A 24,150-nucleotide genomic window follows, 5' to 3' on the forward strand; every position below is an offset into this window, starting at 1 on the left:
ATCCTTTTCTCTAATGAAGAAAGTACCCACTTGCTCAGCCTCTCTCCCTATTACTCCCAACCAGCTGCTAAATCTTTGCATTCTCTCCAGCATAAAGACAGACAGAGTGGTCAGCCCCTGTGGGGCTCCACAGGGGACTGTCTTGTCTCTCTTTCTCTTCGCTATCTACACCTCAGACTTCAACTACAACACAGAGTCTTGCCATCTTCAGAAATTTTCTGATGACTCTGCCATAGTTGGGTGCATCAGCAAGGGAGATGAGGCTGAGTACAGGGCTACGGTGGGAAACTTTGTCACATGGTGTGAGCAGAATCATCTGCAGCTTAATGTAAAAAAGACTAAGGAGCTGGTGGTGGACCTGAGGAGGGCTAAGGCACCGGTGACCCCTGTTTCCATCCAAGGGGTCAGTGTGGTCACAGTGGAGGATTACAAATACCTGGGGATACGAATGGACAATAAACTGGACTGGTCAAAGAACACTGAGGCTGTCTACAAGAAGGGTCAGAGCTGTCTCTATTTCCTGAGGAGACTTGGGTCCTTTAACATCTGCCGGACGACGCTGAGGATGTTCTACGAGTCTGTGATGGCCAGTGTTATCATGTTTGCTGTTGTATGCTGGGGCAGCAGGCTGAGGGTAACAGACACCAACAGAATGAAACTCATTCGTAAGGCCGGTGATGTTGTGGGGGTGGAACTGGACTCACTGACGGTGGTGTCTGAAAAGAGGATGCTGTCCAAGTTGCATGTCATCTTGGACAATGACTCCCATCCACTCCATAATGTACTGGTTAGGCACAGGAGTACATTCAGCCAGAGACTCATTCCACTGAGATTTAACACTGAGCGTCATAGGAAGTCATTCCTACCTGTGGCCATCAAACTTTACAACTCCTCCCTCGGAGTGTCAGACACCCTGAGTCAATAGGCTGGTCCTGGGCTTATATCCACTTTGCATGATTAACTTATTATTATTTAATTATTTATGGTTTATATTGCTATATATTCTTCACTATTCTTGGTTGGTATGGCTGTAACGAAACCCAATTTCCCTCGGGATCAATAAAGTATGTCTGTCTGTCTGTCCCACCAGAACTTAATACAGCAACTAAACTGAAACCTATCGAATATTGAAAGGCGTAGACAGAGTGGATGTGAAGAGGATGTTTCCTATATTGGGGTGAGTCTAGGATCAGAGGGCACCATGATAAGGAGGAATTTCTTTAGCGAGACGATGGTGAACCTATGGAATTCGTAGCCACAGACGGCTGTGGAGGCCAAATCACTGGGTATATTTAAAATAGAGGTTGATAGCTTCTTGATTAGTCAGGGTATCAAAGCTTATGGGGACCGGGCAGAAGAATGGGGTTGAGACCAATAATAATCAGCCATGGCCATATTCTGCTCTGATGCACCAATGGAAAAGGGTGTCAGGAGAGGGGGCACAGGGCCTTGATCACAGATTTAGATGAATATTGAAGCCAGCTGAGGCTAGAATGGGAGCATAAGACCAATGTGTTGGGCTAAATGACCAGAATCTACACCACTGACCCTTGGAATCAAATCGCAACATAAACCAATAAGAATGTGAACATTGAAAATCATTTCATGATTTACACCAGAAACCAAACCCCATCAAAACAACCGGGATCAGAGAGAGAGAGAGAGAGAGAAGCTCCCTCCACGCCATCCTAACACACACTCCAAGGGTCAGATACAGAGTGAATCTCCCTCCACACCGTCCCATCACACACTCCCAGGGTCAGACACAGAGTGAGGCTCCCTCCACACCGTCCCATCACACACTCCCGGGGTCAGACACAGAGTGAATCTCCCTCCACACCGTCCCATCACACACTCCCGGGGTCAGACAGAGTGGAGCTCCCTCCACACCGTCCCATCACACACTCCCAGGGTCAGACACAGAGTGAATCTCCCTCCACACCGTCCCATCACACACTCCCGGGGTCAGACACAGAGTGAATCTCCCTCCACACCGTCCCATCACACGCTCCCGGGGTCAGACACAGAGTGAATCTCCCTCCACACCGTCCCATCACACACTCCCAGGGTCAGACACAGAGTGAATCTCCCTCCACACAGTCCCATCACACACTCCTGGGGTCATACACAGAGTGAAACTCCCTCCACACAATCCCATCACACACTCCCGGGGTCAGACACAGAGTGAATCTCCCTCCACACTGTCCCATCACACACTCCCGGGGTCAGACACAGAGTGGAACTCCCTCCACACCGTCCCTCACACACTCCCGGGGTCAGACACAGAGTGAATCTCCCTCCACACCGTCCCATCACACACTCCCAGGGTCAGACACAGAGTGAGGCTCCCTCCACATCATCTCATCACACACTCCCGGGGTCAGACACAGAGTGAATCTCCCTCCACATCATCTCATCACACTCCCAGGGTCAGACACAGTATGGAGCTGTTCTGAATGAGCTGGGAGAAATCGAGGAAAAACTGTTGCATTAAGTTTGTGAGACACTTTGGAGGTGAGTTTGACATCTAAGTGAGTGGCTGTTTAGTGTGCAGGCTTCATTCGGAGTTTTTCTGTCAGTTTGGACTGGATTTGTGGTGGCTGCTAACTGCGAAGCTCTTAGCTGCAGCCACTGGCAACTGGCCAGGAAGCCGTTTTGCTCCGAAAACAGGTAGGCAAACAGCATTGTTCCCTCACTAACACCAGGACAACAGCCCCCCTCCTTTGTCATCGTGATTCTCATTCGGTGTAGGGGACAGAGCATCTTTTGAGATGTCTCGACCTCTCATGGCCTGGGAGTTCTTCAGGACTGATGGAGCCTTTCCTGGTGTTGAGATTTCTGGCACCGAGCCAGCAAGGTACTGTCAAATGCAAACTTTTCCATCCTGTTACCCTATTTGTTCCAGGACTTTATAACCGGCACCACTGTATATTTCTTGATTCGAACGTAGTGCCAGCATGCCGGACTTGTCTCCAAGGAGTTGCAGGCTTCTGGGGAGTTATGCAAAGGCGGCTGCCTCTCCGGCCTTGGACAATGCCCTGTTTCAGCCAGTGGAAAATGAACGCAGTGTGCAATGTATTTTGCATCACGGAATCACTCTGGAACAATGTGCAGAGGCCATGGAGGACTTGGTTGAGAAAGGCGGAATTTTGGCCTCCAAGAAAGAGTTCAGGAAGGCAGTATTTTATCTGGGGAACGATGAGTTAGCGCACCGGGCTCTCAGTAGGAGGATCATGGTGGAAGATATCTTTTTACAGATGGAGCTGGTGACAGCTCCCATGCAACGAACTGTCCTTGGTCACGTCAAGCCTTTCATCCCCAACGAGGTCCTGTTTGCCCATCTAGACCGCTTGGGACAAGTAAAGTCAGGGATAACTGCCATAAGACAGAAATTTAAGAGACGCACCCTCTGCAACATAATTTCTTTCCAGCGCCAGGTGTTCATGCTGCTGGCACAGGAGGATGACACTGAGGGCTGGTTTACTGTCCAGCACAAAGGGGTAGATACTGGAGCTCTGAGGAGGAGGGACTATCCCAACACCCGAAACCTAAGGGAGTTCACTTCTGGCACCAGTGCCCCAGCTCCTGTTCCTATTCCTGTGCCTGCCTCTGCCCCTACCCATCTCTGTTTCTGCACCTGTGGTTCGGGTGGGAGATCTTGAGGCTGCGTGCAAGGAGGTTCCGGCAGGGGACAGGGTGGAGCCAGCGTGAGGCAAGAAAGCAAATAAGAAATCCAAACACCCTAAGAAGTCGGTCCCCGAGAATGCAGAGCTCACACCCACTTGCCCTGAAGTGGAGCGGGAACTTCGGGGAAGTGCGTAGGTGGCAAAGGCGATGGAAACAGTGTGTGCTGCTGCATTGATGAATCCTGTACCTGTGTGTTCCTCTGGCTTGAAGAGAAGGTGATCTTCCCCCTAGACGGCAGGGAATGTAAATGCAGGGGAGTCCCCGGAAGAGATGGGAATCCGGGTGGAGGTTGGTTCTAAACCTGAATCCCCAGATGTGGCCTCCAGTCCTGTGGGAGCTGGAGTGTTTGTGCAGAAAGGTGGTGTTAGCCCTGGAGCCCTCCACCCAGGACTCAGTAGTTAGTGCCCCCCTGGGTCAACTGTATCAAATAATGTAGGCAGGGAGGAGACCAAGCTCTCTCACTCTCAGCATCAGGCTGCCGGTGGACTCCTAGGATCGGAGTTGTTGGGGTCCACCTCGTACCTATCTCCTGGGGAGGATGATGTATTCAGCATGCCAACCCCATCAACTAATGGCTCACAGGGAGTTCCTGGGGATTATCCCTCCATTGTCATATCAGTGGATACGGTTGACGCAATAGTGGAGCAGGCAGATATGAGTGAGCTACCCGCTGTGCACTGTGGGTCACAAGTTCGAAAACATGGGGAGGAAGATGGGGGATCTACTTGTAGTGAGGGGGTGGAGGGAGACTCCTTGGATAGCGAGACAATGAATAAAGTATCTATCTATCTAGCTATCTCTATCCTCACCCCTCCTGAGAAATCCCTGTTAATATCCGTGGAGGAAATCAGAGCGTAATTGTCACCTCTGAGGGTGCAGAGCATTGGCCGAAGCCAGCCGCGCTGCGCTGATCTAGCTTGCCGAGGCTGGTTAAGTCCCTGTGTGTCATCCTCAGACGGAAGGGAAAGGGGAAGAGGAATGCTGTGTCAGGAATGACAGGCGACAGCTGAAATCCTTCTTAGATGACCTGGTGAGGGACATCAGAGTGGGAACTGCCTCACTCCTTCGGTCTTTATGTTGGGAATACACTAGGGGGTCGACAAAGAGGCAGGGCTCTGAGATTGAACGGTTTGAGAGTCCTGTCTTGGTCCGACTGCTGGGCAGGATTATCACGAGAAGACGGATGCACTAAGGAATCTGCAGCTCCATCAGTCCCAAGGTGCGTACATGAGGTCATGGATCCAAATGCTGCAGGATTTGGACCGTGGCTCACCTACTCGCTGGAGAAGTGACGGGGAGCCCAAAATCAACTAGTTACAGCAGTTACTGGCTGCTGATGGCTCCTCCGTCACGGACCCTGATGAAATCAATAAAGAAGTTTGCTCATTCTATCAATCCTTATTCTCACCAGATCCATCAAACGCAGAGGAGTGCAATGAGGTCTGGAAAGATTTGCCTAAGGTCAGCCTTGAGGACACAGTGCGGTGAATGCTCCCCTGACTCGGGAGGAGCTGTCTACTCCCCTTCAGCAACTCTGGAGGGGTAAGTCCCCTGGTTTAGATGGACTGAGTGTACAGTTTTATCAGGCTTTCTGGGATGTCCTGGGGGATGACTATAGCTTTGTCCTAGGGGAGAGCCTAGCCACCAGGGAAATGCCCCTCTCATGGCAGACAGATGTTGTGGTCCTACTGCCCAAAAATGTGGTCCTACTGTGGTACCTCTGCCTGCTAAAGAACTGGCATCCGGTCTCCCTCTTGTGCACAGGCAACAAGATCTTCACCCTGATCCACCTGCTCCAGGAGAGACTGGGTCCCTGGCAGCATTTCTCTCTCTTGACTGGGTGATCACAGTTTCCTGGTGGGCACTCTACTGGCATTTGGCCTTGGACAACACTTTGTAGCCCAAGTTCAGCTCCTATACTCTGCCACAGAGTGCCTTGTTAAGATCAATGGATCAATGACAGCACCCATTCCCTTCAGAAGAGGAGTACATTAGGGGTGCCCCATGCCCAGCCAATTGTATGTGACCTCTGTTGAACCATTCCTGAGCCTTTTTTGGTGAAAGTTGACGGGTCTGGTTCTGCACCTCCTCTCAGCTTACGCTGACGACGTCCTCCTCATGGTGACAGATCCCAGTGACCTGCAGAGGAAGACGTTTTCTTGGTAGTATCCACCGCTAGGATCAACTGGGTGAAATGTTCTGGACTTTTAGTGAGTCAGTGGCAGGTGGACTCACTGCCAGAGATGAGAGCTTTTGAGTGGAGCAGACATCTCCTCTATCTGGGAGTCTACCTGAGTCCTTCTGGAGAGACCTGGCTGGTGAACTGGATGGACCTGGAGATGAAATTCATGGCCCGGCTGGAGCACTGGTCAGGCCTTTTCAGGTTGCATTCCTATCAAAGCAGAGTGGTGGTCATAAACCAGCTGGAGGCCTCCATGTTGTGGTACCAGATAGTCAACTTGGCACCATGTAATGACAACTTGTCATGAGAATGCAGAGGAAACTAGTGGACTTCTTTTGGGGTAACAGGACACACTGGGTCTTTGCAGCCGGTCTTGAATCTCCCAGTGGGAGAGGGCGGCCAATCACTGGTCTGTGTACGTACGCGACTGATGGCTCTCTGCCTCAGGACTCTGCAGAGATTCCTGTATGCTGAGCAACCTCCCAGGTGGCATGTGTTGGCAACATTCTTTCTCCAGAGTGGCTGCTGTCTTCATGAAGATATGTGGCTACCACCGCGGGCATCAGCCGGACTGCTTTGTGGAGTCTGCCCGGCTTCTATCAAGACCTACTGAGAGTCAGGAACATGGTTGCCTCAGGCCGGGAATCCCCTCCCCTGGCAGAGGGCGGAATCCTGGCTGACCCTTGCCCCACCTCAACAGATGTTGGTGGGGCTCAGGTGTGTGGACCAACTCAGGCTGAGCTGCTTGTTGGGCCCAGGCCCCGCAATCTTATCCGAGAGCTGAGTCCACATAACTTGAGCTCTCTTTCCTTGATACCCACAATCCTATTCAGGGTACAAGTAGGAGGTATCCGTATGGTCTGCTGCTCCACACCCTCCACTTCCTTGCCCTTGTCCACCGTCCCGACATGCCATGGTGGTAAGGTCTTTCCACCTGGAGGGGAGGGGGACCCCAATGGAAGACCTTTTATGAGGGATTTCTTCCCATGTACCTGGGGGATCTAGGGTAGAGGCTGCTGCATAGAGCAGTGCCCTGCAATAAGTTCTTTAATTTGTACACGGATCTCCCAGTCACATGTCACTTCTGCTGGTTGGAGGAGACTGTGTAGTATACGCACATGGAGTGCATGAGGCGGTAGCCCCTTTTTGCGTATTTGCGTGGGCTGCTTCTCGCCTTCTGGTTACAATTTAGCCCCACCTTATTTATACACAGTCATCCAGTAAGGAGAGGTGCATGGAGGAATGAGGATGTCCTGTCAACTTGCTCCGTGGGTCTTAGAAATGGGTGGCAGAGGGATCTGACTGGCAGACTGCCAGTCAATGTTTGTGCCAAGGTAAATATTGAGAAGGAACACGTGCTGTCCATGGCAACCATAGAGGCGCTCAAAGACCATTGGGCTCCGCAGGGTGTTATTGCCATCATTGACAGAGATGGAAACATTTTAGTTTAACGTGTATTGTCTATTTGTAGTGTAGTAATTCTGTTAGTCACTGGTTTGTATATATTGTAGCAGTGATCTTGTAATAAAGATATTTTGAATTTTGTTAAAAAACTGGGTCAGACACAGAGTGAATCTCCCTCCACACCGTCCTATCACACACTCCCGGGGTCAGACACAGAGTGAAACTCCCTCCACACAGTCCCATCACACACTCCCGGGGTCAGACACAGAGTGAAACTCCCTCCACATTGTCCCATCATACACTCCCTGGGACAGACACAGAGTGAATCTCCCTCCACACTGTCCCATCACACACTCCTGGGGTCAGACACAGAGTGAATCTCCCTCCACACCGTCCCAGCACACACTCCAGGGGTCAGACACAGAGTGAAACTCCCTCCACACCGTCCCATCACACACTCCTGGGGTCAGACACAGAGTGAATCTCCCTCCACACCGTCCCAGCACACACTCCAGGGGTCAGACACAGAGTGAAACTCCCTCCACACCGTCCCATCACACACTCCCGGGGTCAGACACAGAGTGAAACTCCCTCCACACTGTCCCATCACACACTCCCGGGGTCAGACACAGAGAGGAACTCCCTCCACACCATCCCATCACACACTCCCAGAGTCAGACAGAGTGAATCTCCCTCCACACCGTCCCATCACACACTCCCGGGGTCAGACAGAGAGTGAAACTCCCTCCACACCGTCCCATCACACACTCCCAAGGTCAGACACAGAGTGAATCTCCCTCCCGTCCCATCACACACTCCCGGGGTCAGACACAGAGTGAAACTCACTCCTCACCGTCCCATCACACACTCCCGGGGTCAGACACGGAGTGAAACTCCCTCCACACCGTCACATCACACCCTCCTGGGGTCAGACACAGAGTGAAACTCCCTCCACACCGTCCCATCACACACTCCCGGGGTCAGACACAGAGTGAAACTCCCTCCATACTGTCCCATCACACACTCCCGGGGTCAGACACAGAGTGAAACTCCCTCCACACTGTCCCATCACACACTCCCGGGGTCAGACACAGAGAGGAACTCCCTCCACACTGTCCCATCACACACTCCCGGGGTCAGACACAGAGTGAAACTCCCTCCACACCGTCCCATCACACACTCCCAGAGTCAGACAGAGTGAATCTCCCTCCACACCGTCCCATCACACACTCCCGGGGTCAGACACAGAGTGAAACTTCCTCCACACCGTCCCATCACACACTCCCAAGGTCAGACACAGAGTGAATCTCCCTCCCGTCCCATCACACACTCCCGGGGTCAGACACAGAGTGAAACTCACTCCTCACGGTCCCATCACACACTCCCGGGGTCAGACACAGAGTGAATCTCCCTCCACACCGTCCCATCACACACTCCCAGGGTCAGACACAGAGTGAACTCCCTCCACACCGTCCCATCACACACTCCCGGGGTCAGACACAGAGTGAAACTCCCTCCACACCGTCCCATCACACACTCCCGGGGTCAGACACAGAGTGAATCTCCCTCCACACCGTCCCATCACACCCTCCTGGGGTCAGACACAGAGTGAAACTCCCTCCACACCGTCCCATCACACACTCCTGGGGTCAGACACAGAGTGAAACTCGCTCCATACCGTCCCATCACACAGTCCCAGGGTCAGACACCGAGTGAAACTCCCTCCACACCGTCCCATCGCACAGTCCTGGGGTCAGACACAGAGTGAAACTCCCTCAATACCGTCCCATCACACAGTCCCAGGGTCAGACACAGAATGAAGCTCTCTCCACACCGTCCTATCACACACTCCCGGGGTCAGACACAGAGTGAATCTCCCTCCACACCGTCCCATCACACACTCCCAGGGTCAGACACAGAGTGAACTCCCTCCACACCGTCCCATCACACACTCCCGGGGTCAGACACAGAGTGAATCTCCCTCCACACCGTCCCATCACACACTCCCGGGGTCAGACACAGAGTGAACTCCCTCCACACTGTCCCATCACACACTCCCGGGGTCAGACACAGAGTGAAACTCCCTCCACACCGTCCCATCACACACTCCCGGGGTCAGACACAGAGTGAATCTCCCTCCACACCGTCCCATCACACACTCCCGGGGTCAGACACAGAGTGAACTCTCTCCACACTGTCCCATCACACACTCCCGGGGTCAGACACAGAGTGAAACTCCCTCCACACCGTCCCATCACACCTTCCTGGGGTCAGACACAGAGTGAAACTCCCTCCACACCGTCCCATCACACACTCCCGGGGTCAGACACAGAGTGAAACTCCCTCCACACCGTCCCATCACACACTCCCGGGGTCAGACACAGAGTGAAACTCCCTCCACACCGTCCCATCACACCTTCCTGGGGTCAGACACAGAGTGAAACTCCCTCCACACCGTCCCATCACACACTCCCGGGGTCAGACACAGAGTGAAACTCCCTCCACACCGTCCCATCACACACTCCCGGGGTCAGGCACAGAGTGAAACTCCCTCCACACCGTCCCATCACACCTTCCTGGGGTCAGACACAGAGTGAAACTCCCTCCACACCGTCCCATCACACACTCCCGGGGTCAGACACAGAGTGAATCTCCCTCCACACCGTCCCATCACACAGTCCCAGGGTCAGACACCGAGTGAAACTCCCTCCACACCATCCCATCGCACAGTCCTGGGGTCAGACACAGAGTGAATCTCCCTCCACACCGTCCCATCCCACACTCCCGGGGTCAGACACAGAGTGAATCTCCCTCCACACCGTCCCATCACACACTCCTGGGGTCAGACACAGAGTGAATCTCCCTCCACACCGTCCCATCACACACTCCCAGAGTCAGACAGAGTGAATCTCCCTCCACACCGTCCCATCACACACTCCCAGGGTCAGACACAGAGTGAATCTCCCTCCACACCGTCCCATCACACACTCCCGGGGTCAGACACAGAGTGAATCTCCCTCCACACCGTCCCATCGCACACTCCCGGGGTCAGACACAGAGTGAAACTCCCTCCACACCGTCCCATCACACACTCCCATGGTCAGACACAGAGTGAAACTCCCTCCACACCGTCCCATCGCACACTCCCGGGGTCAGACACAGAGTGAATCTCCCTCCACACCGTCCCATCGCACACTCTCAGGACAGGGATAAGCAGAGGATAGTGTCTACGATGTTGGAACTAAGCAGTTAGACTAGCTGCAGGGTGTGAAGTACACTCTCACCTTATAGCTGACGCACAGCGGGACCTGTGGAATCTTCACGTAGATAAAAGAGTTGTTCATTGCCGCCCTCTCCTTCATCTTGTCGATGTCATCCACTGGATGCTGAAAGCAACGGGACAGGGAGCTTGCACTGTGATACAAGTCTCTGGCACTAGAAATGACCACCCAGAGGAATACACCTTCGCCTATCTAACAGCAACACACACAAGATGCTGGAGGAACTCAACAGGTCAGGCAGCATCTATGGAAAAGAATAAACAGTCGATGTTTCGGGCTGAGACCCTTCATCAGGACTGGAAAGGAAGGGGAAAGAGGCCATAGTAAGAGAGTGGGGAAGTGGGAGCAGTACAAGCTGGCAGGTGACAGGTGAGACCAAGTGAGGGGGAAGGTGTGGATGGGGATGGAGGATGAGATAAGAAGCTGGAAGGTGAAAGGCGGAAAGGGCAAAAGGCTGAAGAAGGAGGAATCTGATAGGAGAGGAGAGTGGACCATGGAAGAAAGGGAAGCGGGGGCACCAGAAGTAAGTGATGGGCAGGTGAAGAGAACAGAAACGGTAGAGGGGAACTAGAAATGGAAATGGAGAAAGAGAGGAGATGGGGTAGAAATTAGCAGAAGTTGGATAAACCGAGGTTCATGGGGAGGCTGCCTGGACAGAATTTGAGGTGTTGGAGTGGTGGGGGAAGGATTGCTGTGGGAAGCTCTGGGAGCTGACCACACAGCTGCCAGGGTTGGAGCCAATTGACATCAGGATGGCTGAGAATTTTGAGGCAGAGAGAGCTTGGAGGCCAAGTGGCCGAAGGGGCATGAAGATGGATAAAGGGAGTGGTGGAAACTGGGAGGTCCAGTAATGGCTTAAAATCAAGACAGGAGAAAGCAGCTCCCTAACTGACAGACAAAACGAGAGTGTTGACCAGGGATCAGCACGCCTAGGGAGGGAGGGGCATGGGGGTGCAGAGAGATGGACAAACGCATGCTCTCACTACTTTTCAGCTGCAACCCACCTACCTCTGGGGGCTTCCGGAAGGATCTCCTGACCCCTGAACCCCTGTTTAGTCCCGCTGAGACTCCTTTCGCTGACCCTAGGCTGACTGTGTCATCAGGGGTGATGAGCTGCCGGGACTTTACACCCACCGGGATGCCTGTAGGAGAAGACCAGTTGGCTGTGTGTGAGAATGGTGGCACTGCTCTATAATGTGACCAAATTCCCCACCACACATGCCCTCCCACCCCCCCACATCTCTCAAGAGTGAGATTAAAGCCCTCACCCCTCTCACAGACCGATCACAGCCCACACCAGTGTATCCAGAGATACCGGCCACGTGACAGACGCACTGCCACTGGCTGGTCGGAGGACACACCACATGCCAATCAACATTTGGTCCCTCCCCACTAATCAATGCACTCCTAAATTATTGGTCACATTAATTGGATTATCTCACCCAGCCCCATGCTATAAAAGGTGAGACTTGCCCTTGGCTCGCCCTCTCTTACAGACCACCTCATTGGAGGTAAGTGCATTGATTTATGTTTGGGAAGGTCTATCGTTTGTCCTGGTAAGGGAGCCGCAGCTATCCAAGGTCAAGGGGGATAGCTGTTGTTGTGCTTTTCCCTTGTTCTTTGTGTAACCATACCCTGTCCCCACACCGCTTCCTGTGTATTGTAGTTGCTTGTGTTGACCTGACTTCCCCTTGTAAATAAACTCCTTATTATTAAAACTGTGTGTGTCCAGGCCTCTACTGTTGAGACTCAAAGAACCAGTTATTTTCCATCACAACAGCCAGAGAAAAAGCTGCTTCCACCTGTGGTCACCAGCTTGGACTTGTCCTCTTCGTCTGTTCCCGTATCCTCCTCTTCTACATTCCGTCCCGGAAAGAAGAAGCCCATCATCCTCCTGAAGAACTGGTAGGTCAGCTGAATGGTCAATGGAACGACATTCACCTGGAGATGGGGTTTGGGGGTGGGTGGGTGAAAGTTGGGAAGTCAGTGCCCCAACCATGGGCAAAAGTTACCTTCTCCTCCATCCCCCACATCCCAAGTTCAAAAACTGTACACGTACAGCACCAAACATTCCTCTGGACCAAGGTGCAAAGCACAGTACACATAACTTATACACAGCACAAAAGTAATACCACCACAAATAAATTAACAAATAAGGTGCATTTACAATGCAAGTTAAAAGGTAACAGTGTAGTGCTACTGCTGCTTCATAGTGATGAGTCCTGAGTGGCGCCAGGGAGTTCAGTAGTCTTACAACCTGGAGGAAGTAGCTGTTTCCCATCCTAACAGTTGTTATCCTAATGCTATGGTACCTCTGAATGATGGTAGGGGGCCAAAGAGATTGATGGACAGATTGGGGAGGGTGGGTCATTAGCAATGCTAAGGGCCCTGTGTGCACAGTGCTCCTGATAAATATCTGATGGATGGGAGAGAGACTCCAATAATCCTTTCAGTTTCACAATCCTTTGTAGGGTCTTACAGTCGGATGCCTTGCAATTTCCGTACCAGCTGGTCAGGACACCCTCAAGGATCTCCTGTAAAAAATCTGTTGGAATTTGAAGTGTGGGGGAGGAAGGTAACCTCACTTGCCTCAATCTTGGTGGGGAAGGGGAGATAAGGTAGTGTTTTCTTGACCAAAGTGGTGGTGTTGAGGGACCAAGTGATATCAACCATTCTGTGCAACTGCAGAAACTTGTTATTCCTAATTCTCTGCTTGGAGGAACCATGTATGTACAGTGAAGAGTGATCAGCCTGCAGTGTCCTAAAGTCCACAATCATCTCCCTGGTCTTGTCCATACTGAGACTTCTGTTGACTCAGGTTATCCAAACATACCATGAAAAGTACACCCTCCTTTCAGGTTAACTCTGCAGTGTGGGAAGGAACTGAAGCGGAGAGATCTTGAGAACAAGAAGGCAAAGCCAATAAAACTATTGACACAACACAAACCTGAACAGTTTGGCCAACATGCTATAGAAAGGATGCTGAGATGCTGAAAGAAATAGCGGAAATTTACATGAATAATGTCAAAACTGAGAGATTACAGATGTCAGGAGAAGCTGAACAGTTAGGGTGCTTTCCATAACTGAAATTTACTGAATACTGAGATGCCTAGATAAAGTGACTCAATAAAGCTGGTAACTGTGTTTGGCGTGAAGCTTACCTCAAAGTGTTCCTTCACTGAGATACCCCCAACGGGAGGCCGGACCTTGCTGAAGATTCTGAGAGCGAGCTGGCGAGCAGACTGCGAGGGATTCTGGGGCCGTAACACCACCTGGATAAAGCCCAGACATCAGAATCAGAATTAAATTTATCATCACTGACATATACTGTGACATCTGCTGCTTTGCAGCAGTAATACAGGGCAATACACAGAAATACATAAAACATACTTATATGAGTGCAGCAAGAGGGAAAATAGTGCGGTAGTGTTTATACATTCATTGTCTATTTGGAAACCTGATGGCTGAGGAGGAGAAGCTGTTCCTGAAACATTGAATATGTGCCTTCAGGCTTTCTCAGGTGTGTGTTCTATCTCCTGAGGACAACAATGAGGAGGAGGTGAAGGTCCCTCAGGATGGATGCTGCCTTTCTGAGGAATCGCCTGTTGAAGGTGTCCTTGATGGAGCTAATGGAGGTTGGGGTTGCAGAGGGGTTGCACTCGTTTGGGGTCAGGCCACGAAATGTGGCCCATTGTTTGACTGTTGCACACAGCTGCAGAGTGCCTTATAAATGTGAACTCGTCCTTGACAGAACCCTCGTGCTTTGGAAGTGGTGGGGCCAGAGGGGGAGGGGTATATGTCAGCAGAGCCCAATGTCAGAGCAGTTGTACTCTGTTTGTGTGAAGCCATTCCTGTGCCTTCTCCGTAAGACATTGATGGTTCTACATGAACTGGACATGGAGGTCTTCCTTTCAGTTTACACTGATGACATCCTCCTCATGGTCACTGACCTTGTTGACTTGGAGGATGTGAGACTGCCAGCAGATCATCTGAGCTGCAGCCTCTGCAAGAGTGAACTGTAAAATGTGTGCTGGGTTGACTTCCTGCCAGAGGAATTAAGACTCTTTGTGTGGAACACCACAATCCTCCTCTATCTGAGCTCCATTGAGGATGCCTGGCTAGCGACAAAAGTCTTTGAACAGCTGGGATGCTGGTTGGGCCGACTTTGGGCAACTTCGAGCCAGGAAAGGGTGCTGGTTATGAATTAGTTTGTAGTCTCAATGATCTGGTACCAGCTGGTCACTTAGGTCTCAGCCAATATTTTTGTCTCAAATTAAAGGATTTGATAGGATTGAGGCAGGAAATACGTTCCAGATGTTGGGAGAGTCCAGTACCAGAGGGCATGGATTGAGAATAAGAGGTCAGTTATTTAAAACAGTTGAGGAAAAACTTCTTCTCCAGAGAGTTGTGGAGGTGTGGAATGCACTGCCTCGGAAGACGGTGGAGGCCAATTCTCTGGATGCTTTCAAGAAGGAGCTAGATAGATATCTGATGGATAGGGGAATCAAAGGATATGGGGACAAGGCAGGGACTGGGTATTGATAGTGAATGATCAGCCATGATCTCAGAATGGCGGTGCAGACTCGAGGGGCCGAATTGTCTACTTCTGCACCTATTGTCTATTGTCTATTGACCCAGAGGAGGCTACTGGATTTCTCCTCGGGCAATAGGAGGAACTCGGTCTCTGCTGCTGTCCTAAGTCTTCCAATTACGGAGTGCAGTCAGTCACCAGTGTGCATACGTACCCAGCTGGTGGCTTTCTGCCTTAGGCCCCTGCAGAGGAGATACCTGCATACCAAGCACCCTCTGAGAGGGCATGTGCTGGCGACACACTTCCTTTGCTGGGGGCATTTTCTGCAGGAGGGCACGTTGCTCCCATCGGTGAACGTCAGCCGTGCCGCTCTGCAGTACTAATCGCAAGTTTGAAGTTTAGACGCATCCAGTCAGGGTGTTGCGACAGGACGAGTCCTGTCGTGGTGGGGGTCAGGGAGACCCAGGAGCTGGAAGGATTCTAGCCGTGCTAACTCCTGCTCAGCCAGAAATGCTCGTAAGACCCAAGGCCCGAGATTTCTCATGAGAGAGGGTCCAACATAAGCATAAGCCGCCTTGTGGCAATGGCCGCTGTGCCATTTCACATGTCGCCGAGACAGGCCTTCTACCACCTCACCTTGGTCTGCTGACCAGACTCACCAGGAAGGTCTGTCTTACCATCCAGTGGGAGCGGAGAACCCCAGAGGAAATCTCTTTATGCAGGGGTCCTTCCCCTATACATTGGGGACCTGGGATGCAGGGTTTTGCATAGGGCAATACTGTGCAACAGGTTTTTAAACAGGCTTACTGACACTCCATCCACCTGTCCTAAAGGAGCTGCTCCTCAGATCTTGGTTACAATTCAATCCTGCAGTCCTGATATACGGCCACCCAGTATGGAAGGGGGCGGTTCATTCAAAGGAGCTGCTGGTGAGCTTGCTCTTGGGCCTAGCTGAGATAGGGCTGAGCCGACCACCTGCCACTCCTCTGGGGTTACTGTCCTAACTTGTTAAAATGAGTCCCTGTCCCTTTAATCAGGAGACAGTGAAGGAAGTGGGATTGAAGAGATTGCCCTGAGGGTCAACAGTGACACAATGGGCTGAATAGCCTCTCAAGTTTTAAGGAAATATGAGTTCTGGTGGTGTACAGTTGTGCTTACCTTATACAAGGAGTTTGGCAGCTGGTTATTCATTGTGAAGGAGCCCAGTTCCAGCAGATGCTCTGCAGTGTCGTCCGATTTATTCACCTGTTGGCAGCAAGAAGCAGCATTCAATTACTGTCTGTGATACCTGGGCTGACACAAGCCTGGGGATTCCTGCTTCAGAGGGTGTTAGTTATTGGGAAAGATCAGATAGGCTTGTTTTCCCTGTTGTGTTGAAAGCTGATGGATGACGAGATAAAAGTACAGTGGATTCTGGTCAACTGGGGCACATTGGGACCACGACATTTTGGCTCAATTAAGCAGTTGCCCCAATTAGCCAAAGTATGGTGCCATGTCTAATGGCCATACAAATGGATGTGGCTGAGGTTAGTTAGAAACTGTTCAGCAACTGTCTCCTGTCCTAATTAAGTAGCACAGTGTCCCAAATAAATGGAGAACTCTGGCTAATTTTGTTATTTAAGAGTTGTCCAAAATAAGCAGCTGCCCTGATCAATCGAAGGCCCAACTAACTGGAATCCACTGGAAATAAAATTACAAGAGGCAGGAGGAAGAGGAGAATCTTTTTCTTGTGGTATCAACATTGGAGAGTATTAGTATAAGATGATAATATGTTGTAAAATCTGTTTTACAGCAGCAGTACAGTGCAATAAAATATACTATAATACTTAAGAAATATAAAAACGTTAATAGGTAGCACAAAAGCAGAGCAAAGATAGTGAGGTAGCGTTAATAGTGTCATTATCCTTTCAGAAATCTGAAAAGTGGGAAGAATAAGTTGGTAAATTGGTTTATTATTGTCCCATGCAATGAGGTACTGTGAAAAGCTTGTCTTGTGCACAGTTCATTAAACAGGAGTCTGAGGACACACTCAGTGTTTCAGCAACAGCTTCTTCCCCTCCACCATAAGATGTCTGAACAGACAATGAAGCCATCAATACCTCACTTTGGGTACTATTTTTAATATACATTCTTATTGTAGCTTATGGTAATACTTTAACGTATTGCACCACACTGCTGCTGCTGCAAAACAACAAATTTCATGATAGATGTCTGATATTAAACCTGATTCTGGGTGGATTGGAAGGCTAAACTGCATTTATATTATTTCAAGGAATTGGTTGAGTAAGGCAGATTAATTTAGAGTTTTGATCATCACATGGGAATGGACAGGAATGGTAACAACATTCTAGGAGACAGAAGCTGCAGACATAATAAAGCATTATGACATCGCAGTATTGAGTAAGGAAACCATCATTGCTCTACGAAGGGGGTTGTCCAACATATTGAAGGGCCTAGATGAAGTGGACATGGAGAAGATGATTCTTACAGTGGGGGGGGGGGGGGGGGTCTACAACCAGAAGGCACAGACTCATAATAGAGAGATGCCCCTTTAGAACAGAGATGAGGAGGAATTTCTTTAGGCAGAGGGTTGTGAATCTGTGGCATTCTGTGGAAGTCATTGAGCATATTTAGAGCAGAGGTTGATAGGTTCTTGATTAGTCAGGGTGTCAAAGGTTATGGGGAGAATGCAGGAGAATGGGATTGAGAAGGAAAATACACAAGCCATGATAGAATGGTGGAGCAAACTTGATGGTCTAGATAGCCTAATTCCTATGTTCTGTGGTCTTATGTCTCATGATCTTGCGTCTTATGAACTTGGAAACAAAAAGGGACGATCATTTCTTCGGCCCCCTAACAGTTAGTAGAAGGTAGAGAAGGTGGTGCGTAGACATATTGCAGAAAGAGGTCAGAGCAATCGAGTTAGAGGAGCTGGGATCACAATGTCCTCAGTATTAACTGGGTGACCAACAGTGAAAGGCATTGACATGGTGGAATTTATTAAATGCATTCAGGAGAGACTTTGAGTCAGGACGTAAAGAAGTAATCCAGATGGTGCTGAGCTGTGGTCTCCATGAAGGCTCAGATTTAGTTAGATTTAAGGGGTTTTTTTTAGGTTCATAGGGATGGTTTTGGAGACAGAGAGGGGAGCTTGGGGTTAGGTTACAGTTTGGGCACAGTGACGTGGGGAAACTGGAGTCCAGACTGGTCCAAGTCCAAGGCTAAGCCGTCACTCCACGTTCCAAGTCCAGCAGCATCGGCATAGTCAAATGTCAGGCGACAGACCAGCAAGGACTTTGGGGGCTCTGTCATTGGCAGTACTGGAGTTTCGAGGCCCAGTTTTCAGGTTCCTGTATTCAGTGAGTTCAGCGTTCAAGGCCTGGCGTTTGGGCCCTCATCCAACATCTGTGAGTTCTGGGTCAATTCCGAAGGTTGAAGCTTGATGACCGGAGTCTTCAGTCTGTGAACTTCTGCAAATTCACCGGGGAAATCAGGGCCCAGTGTCTGCAAATCCATGAGTTTGAAGACAGCCACTCCTGGGGTTAAAGGACTGTGTGGGTGAGAGGGACGAACCTCTCGCTCATCTGTTTTGCTATTGTTTTGGTGTTTTCTGTGTTCTACTTTGTGTTCTGTGGTGTTCTGCTGAGCATTGTGGACAAGCTTTAGACACTTGTAGGCTGCCCTCAACACATCCTTGGGTGTGTTGGTCGTTAATGCAAATGACGCATTTCACTACATTTCCATATACGTGTGATAAATAAATCTGAATCTGTCCCACAGGAGAAGGGACAGCACTGGACTAAATCAAAGGAAATGTGGATGGGTAACAGGTTAAAGTATCAGAGAAAGGGCATTTAGAAGAGAGTAATCATAATGTCAAGGCAGTTATGAAAGGGAATAAGGATGGTTTGGGAATTCAGGTTGCATATCATCACAGGAGTAGGTGAGGTCATAAATTAATATATATTTTATCTCTATTTCCTTCCAAAAGGTATAATGCAGTTGGAAAATTTCTTGATGTGAAATTCTAAAATGTGTTATTGTAAAAAAAAAAAGGATTTTAATTGTCTTGGGAGGCTTCAACGTGGATAAATCCTGAGGGGCATATAAAGTTTATCCCAGGCTACTATAGTAGGCAAGGAGGAGACTGCAGAGGCCCTGAAAGGAATTTTTAAATCTTTACTGGCCACAGATGAGGTGCCATGCGAGTCGAGTTAGTCACTGTACAGCAAATTGTACTGTATTAGGTCAGGGTTAATCAGATTTGTGTGATGCAGAAGGGCCTTCTCCACATTGTATCACTAAATAAATAGATGGTTTCAGTCTGTGATCTAGATGGAAAATTGATGGCCAGCATGGACATGGTGGTCCAAGCGGCTTGTTTCTGTGCTGACCACCCTATGACATGATCACCAAGAGAGCCTTGCACATATTCTCCTTCATCTGCAATGCCCAGTGGCCCCAGCATCCCCTGGTACCTTGCTGTACAGGAACCGCTGCAGCTCTAGCTCGGCAATACCCAGCTGCCCATCCTCCTCTGTCAGACGCCAGCGTGCCTGGGCAAAGTAAACCTCGGTGCGCCGCACCACGCTCACGTCCTCCTGCTGCTTGCGGAGCTCCAGCTTGTTTGCCCGCTGGAGTTGGAAGTCCTTGAAACACCTGGAAGGCAGGGGGAGGGGTCAGACACAGGGTCAAACGAGAAGCATGGTAGCACTGCAGTTAGTGCAACTCCTTACAGTGACAGTGACCTGGGGTCAATTCCTGCTGCCGTTTGTAAGGAGTTTGCATGTTCTCCCCATGACCACATGGGCTTCCTACGGGTGCTCCGGTTTCCTCTCATATTCCAAAGATGTACACGTCAGGGTTAGTAAGTTGTGGACTTGCTATGTTGCTGCTGGAAGCAGGCGCCCCCAGCACATCTTCAGACTGTGCTGGTCGTTGACGGGAATGACGCATTCAACTGTACGTTTCAATATATTTGTGACAATTAAAGTTAATCTTCAGGATAATGGGATGTAATAGTGTGACAGACCACATATTTGCTCTATAAAACCGTAGATCAGGATAGACACCTGTTCATTAATGGAAATATCTAATCACACATCCATGTGGCAGCAACTCAATACATAAAAGCAATGTAGATGTGTTCAAAAGTTCAGTTGTTGTTCAGACCAAACATCAGAAAGAAATGTGACTTAAGGGACATTGACCATGGATTGATGTTGATGTCAGAAAGAGTAGCTTGAATATCTAAAACCTGCTGATCTCCTGGGATTTTCACACACAACATTCTCTGGAGATCACAGCGAATGGTGTGAAAGGCAAAATACATCCAGTGAGTGACAGTTCTGTGGATAAAAACACCTTGTTAATGAGAGAAGTCAGAGGAGAATAGACAGACTGGTTCAAGCTGTCAGGAAAGTGACAGTAACTCAAATAACCATGTATTAAAACAGCAGTGTGCAGAAGAGCATCTCTGAATGCACATGTTGAACCTTGAAGTGGATGGGCTACATCAGCAAAAGACCATGAACATACACTCAGTGGCCCTGTTATTAGGTATCTCCTGTACCTAATAAAGTGGCCACTGAATATATACCACGCACAGAATATAAAGCATGATATATTCTTCCTGAGCAGAGGCAGAGACCCAATGGACATTGGTTTGGTCTGCATTCATCTGGAGTCTGTATTTTAGGTCCTGCTACTCTGTACATCAATACTACCAGCTTCATATCCCTTGGCCACAAGGGTCCATTGATCTAACTCAGGAAGAGGACACCAGAAGTCATTATGTCAAGGAATTTTGTATTTTTGCAGCAATTGATAAAATCTCATCTTCTCCAGAACATCCGGGAGCAATTCTACACAGCCATCATAGACAGCATCTTCACATCATCCATGACTGTCTAGTTTGGTGCAGTATGTACAAAAATTACAGCAAACTGTCAGGTCACCAGACAAGGTCATTGGCTGCATGCAGTTTATAATCACTGCAGGACTTGTATGTGCCCTGGACACAGTGAGCAAGAAAAATCATTGTGGGCACTACCCACCCTGCAAAGTGCCTTTTCCAAAAGTTCCCTTCTGGAAACAGACAGACAGACATACATTATTGATCTCTTCTGGAAAGCACTATTAAAACAAAAGCTTAATGCCATCTTAAAAGTCTCTTCCCCCAGATGGTTCCATATCAACTACTCTAGTCAGCCTCTCTCCCTCCCCCCATTTACAGCATTGCACTGTAAACACTTTCAAGGAATCTACAACTCACGTTCTGAGTATTTATTTGCATTTATTAGTTGGATTTTTATGTTTGCATTTGTCTATTTTAGCACATTGGTTGGTTGTCAGTCTTTCTTTACGTGCAGCTTTTCACTGATTTAATTGGATTTCTTTGTTCTGTGAATGCCCGCAAGAAAGAGAATCTTAGGATAGTGCTTGGTGACATATACATACCTCGATAATAAACTTACTTTGAGCTTTAAACTGTTATGTTGTAAATTCTAGCTGGTATTATGTATTGATGCACATTTTATTTCATATCAGTCCTTTAATCTCTAACTCTTTTGTTTATATAATTGTTGAATGTTGTTGCTTTTTGTTACATGTCACACCCTGACCAGATCACCACAGCAAATTCCTTAGACATGTAAATGTGCATGGTGATTTTGACAGCTCTCTCTTCCTTGCATGCTCACCTGATGAGAATGTTGAGTTCCTCGCTCTTGGCCTGTAGATCTGTCTTCTCTTGGTTCAGCCGCACCTGTAGCTCGTGGCTCTGGTTCAACAGTGTAGTGTTATGGCTGTCATCCTGCAGAGACTGAAATACAAGAACCAGTCGTCGGCATCCAGCAAAACTCCCCCCTTCAGGCCCAATCTCCCATCACACACAATCCTGCTCTCCCCCACACACACACGAAGTTCACAGCCACACCATATCCGGTGTTCTCCCTCCATGCAATAGGCTGAGAGTTCAAACCGGGAGATTCAGGGGCAGAACTGCAGAGTGCTGCACTGGGGGTGGGGGGAGGGGGGGGAAGGTGGGGGTCTTTGTGGAAGTCTTCAGAATTCTCAACCCTTACATTACAATGGCCCTAACCCAGGCTGCACCATGTGTTCAAAGTGAATGTCCTACATTAATCTCGCAGGATTCCAGTGCAGTACCTCTTACTATTCCCTCTGATCACTGCCCCTGCCCTGGCAGGTGACAGCGTAGGTGCCAGTCCCACACGGATGTAAGGGAAATGAGAGGTTACCTTGACAATCAGATGGATCTCTTTCTCCAACTGCCGGATCCGGGTCACATGCATTCTGACAGCATCCTGCAGATGGAGGATGCTATTCCGCTGCTCTTCTGGATTGCTGGAAATCTCCAGCTGGAATCGCACTCGCTGCTTCCTCTCACTGTGCTCCTGGAACCAGAGAAATGGATGTAGCCAGCAACACCCCCACACATGCATGTACACACGAAGCAGGAGGGAGGTGAGGGCATCTGTGGTTGTTCCCTTCGGCAGGACATTGTGAGGAGTGGTTTAGTCACTGGGCAATAAGTATTATTTTATCTCTTTCACTTTTTTATTAATCATTTTTCTTTCTGCATTTTATTCTTGATATAATTATAATTTATTATAATCTTCAACAAGTGTACAGTGTGTGTCCTTTGTTTGTGGATACGCCTTGCTGCTGAATCAGAAAAGAACAAGAAACAAAGTTTAAGATATTTTCATTACAGAGCTTACTTTGCGTTTGGGTTCAACCAGCAACAGCAGATTGTTAACGATATCCAGGATCATGGCGTACTGCACTGGGTTGGTGGATATCTCCAGGTCATGGTGGATCAGGGTGAATGTGTCCACAGCACCTACAATTGTAGTCAGGGCAAAAAATCAGTGCAGGAAATACTGCAACTCAGCAGACACCCCCTGAGTCTTTCCCAGCCAGTCACTTCCCACCCAAATACTACTCACATCAAGGCTGTCATTCACCGACCTGCTAACTTAGCAATTGAACATAACCACCTACCATAGTCTCCTTTTTGATTGTAAACACAAGAGGACCTTGTGTTCTGGGACCTCTACTTTTCATGATTTTTATTAATGACCTGGATGTGGGGGTAGAAGGGTGGGTTGGCAAGTTTGCAGATGACACAAAGGTTGGTGGTCTTGTGGATAGTGTAGAGGATTATTGAAGATTGCAGAGAGACATTGATAGGATGCAGAAGTGGGCTGAGAAGTGGCAGATGGAGTTCAACCCGGAGAAGTGTGAGGTGATACACTTTGGAAGGGCAAAATCCAAGGCAGAGTACAAAGTAAATGGCAGGATACTTGGTAGTGTGGAGGAGCAGAGGGATCTGGGGGTACATGTCCACAGATCCCTGAAAGTTGCCTCACAGGTAGATAGGGTAGTTAAGAAAGCTTATGGAGTGTCAGCTTTCATAAGTCGAGGGATAGAGTTTAAGAGTCGCGATGTAATGATGCAACTCTATAAAACTCTGGCCATACTTGAAGTACTGTGTCCAGTTTTGGTCACCTCATTATAGGAAGGATGTGGAAGCATTGGAAAGGGTACCGAGGAGATTTACCAGGATGCTGCCTGGTTTAGAGAGTATGCATTATGATCAGAGATTAAGGGAGCTAGGGCTTTAACTCTTTAAAAAAAGAGGAGGATAAGAGGAGACATGATAGAGGTGTACAAGATATTAAGAGGAATGGACAGAGTGGACAGCCAGCGCCTCTTCCCCAGGGCACCACTGCTAAATACAAGAGGACATGGCTTTAAGGTAAAGGGAGGGAAGTTCAAGGGGGGGTATTAGAGGAAAGTTTTTCACTCAGAGAGTGGTTGGTGCATGGAATGCACTGCCTGAGTCAGTGGTGGAGGCAGATATACTAGTGAAGTTTAAGAGGTGACTGGACAGGTATATGGAGGAATTTAAGGTGGGGGGGTTATATGGGAGGCAGGGTTTGAGGGTCAGCACAACATTGTGGGCCGAAGGGCCTGTAATGTGCAGTACTGTTCTATGTTCTATGTAGGAACATGTGTGATAGGATCAGTGGATGTCTCAA

General features: G+C 49.2%; 1 protein-coding gene across 4 annotated transcripts in view; it reads right to left on the reverse strand.

Moving 5' to 3' along the window:
- Window positions 1-24,150, reverse strand: part of LOC132396156 (bridge-like lipid transfer protein family member 2) — a 110,074-nt gene that overhangs the window by 4,012 nt on the left and 81,912 nt on the right. For 3 of the 4 annotated variants that reach the window (XM_059973691.1, XM_059973690.1, XM_059973689.1), the window contains exons 29-37: window positions 22,828-22,949; window positions 22,345-22,500; window positions 21,787-21,908; window positions 19,564-19,744; window positions 16,244-16,330; window positions 13,716-13,826; window positions 12,357-12,495; window positions 11,563-11,696; window positions 10,558-10,659 (exon numbers count right to left, since the gene is read on the reverse strand). In XM_059973691.1, the coding sequence (XP_059829674.1) occupies window positions 10,558-10,659; window positions 11,563-11,696; window positions 12,357-12,495; window positions 13,716-13,826; window positions 16,244-16,330; window positions 19,564-19,744; window positions 21,787-21,908; window positions 22,345-22,500; window positions 22,828-22,949 (1,154 nt within the window). Of the gene's footprint in view, window positions 1-10,557; window positions 10,660-11,558; window positions 11,697-12,356; window positions 12,496-13,715; window positions 13,827-16,243; window positions 16,331-19,563; window positions 19,745-21,786; window positions 21,909-22,344; window positions 22,501-22,827; window positions 22,950-24,150 lie in introns of all 4 variants that reach the window. The other variant, XR_009512882.1, reaches the window with a different exon arrangement.

This window comes from Hypanus sabinus, chromosome 6, assembly GCF_030144855.1.
Source record: "Hypanus sabinus isolate sHypSab1 chromosome 6, sHypSab1.hap1, whole genome shotgun sequence".
In the NCBI taxonomy this organism is placed as follows: Eukaryota; Metazoa; Chordata; class Chondrichthyes; order Myliobatiformes; family Dasyatidae; genus Hypanus; species Hypanus sabinus.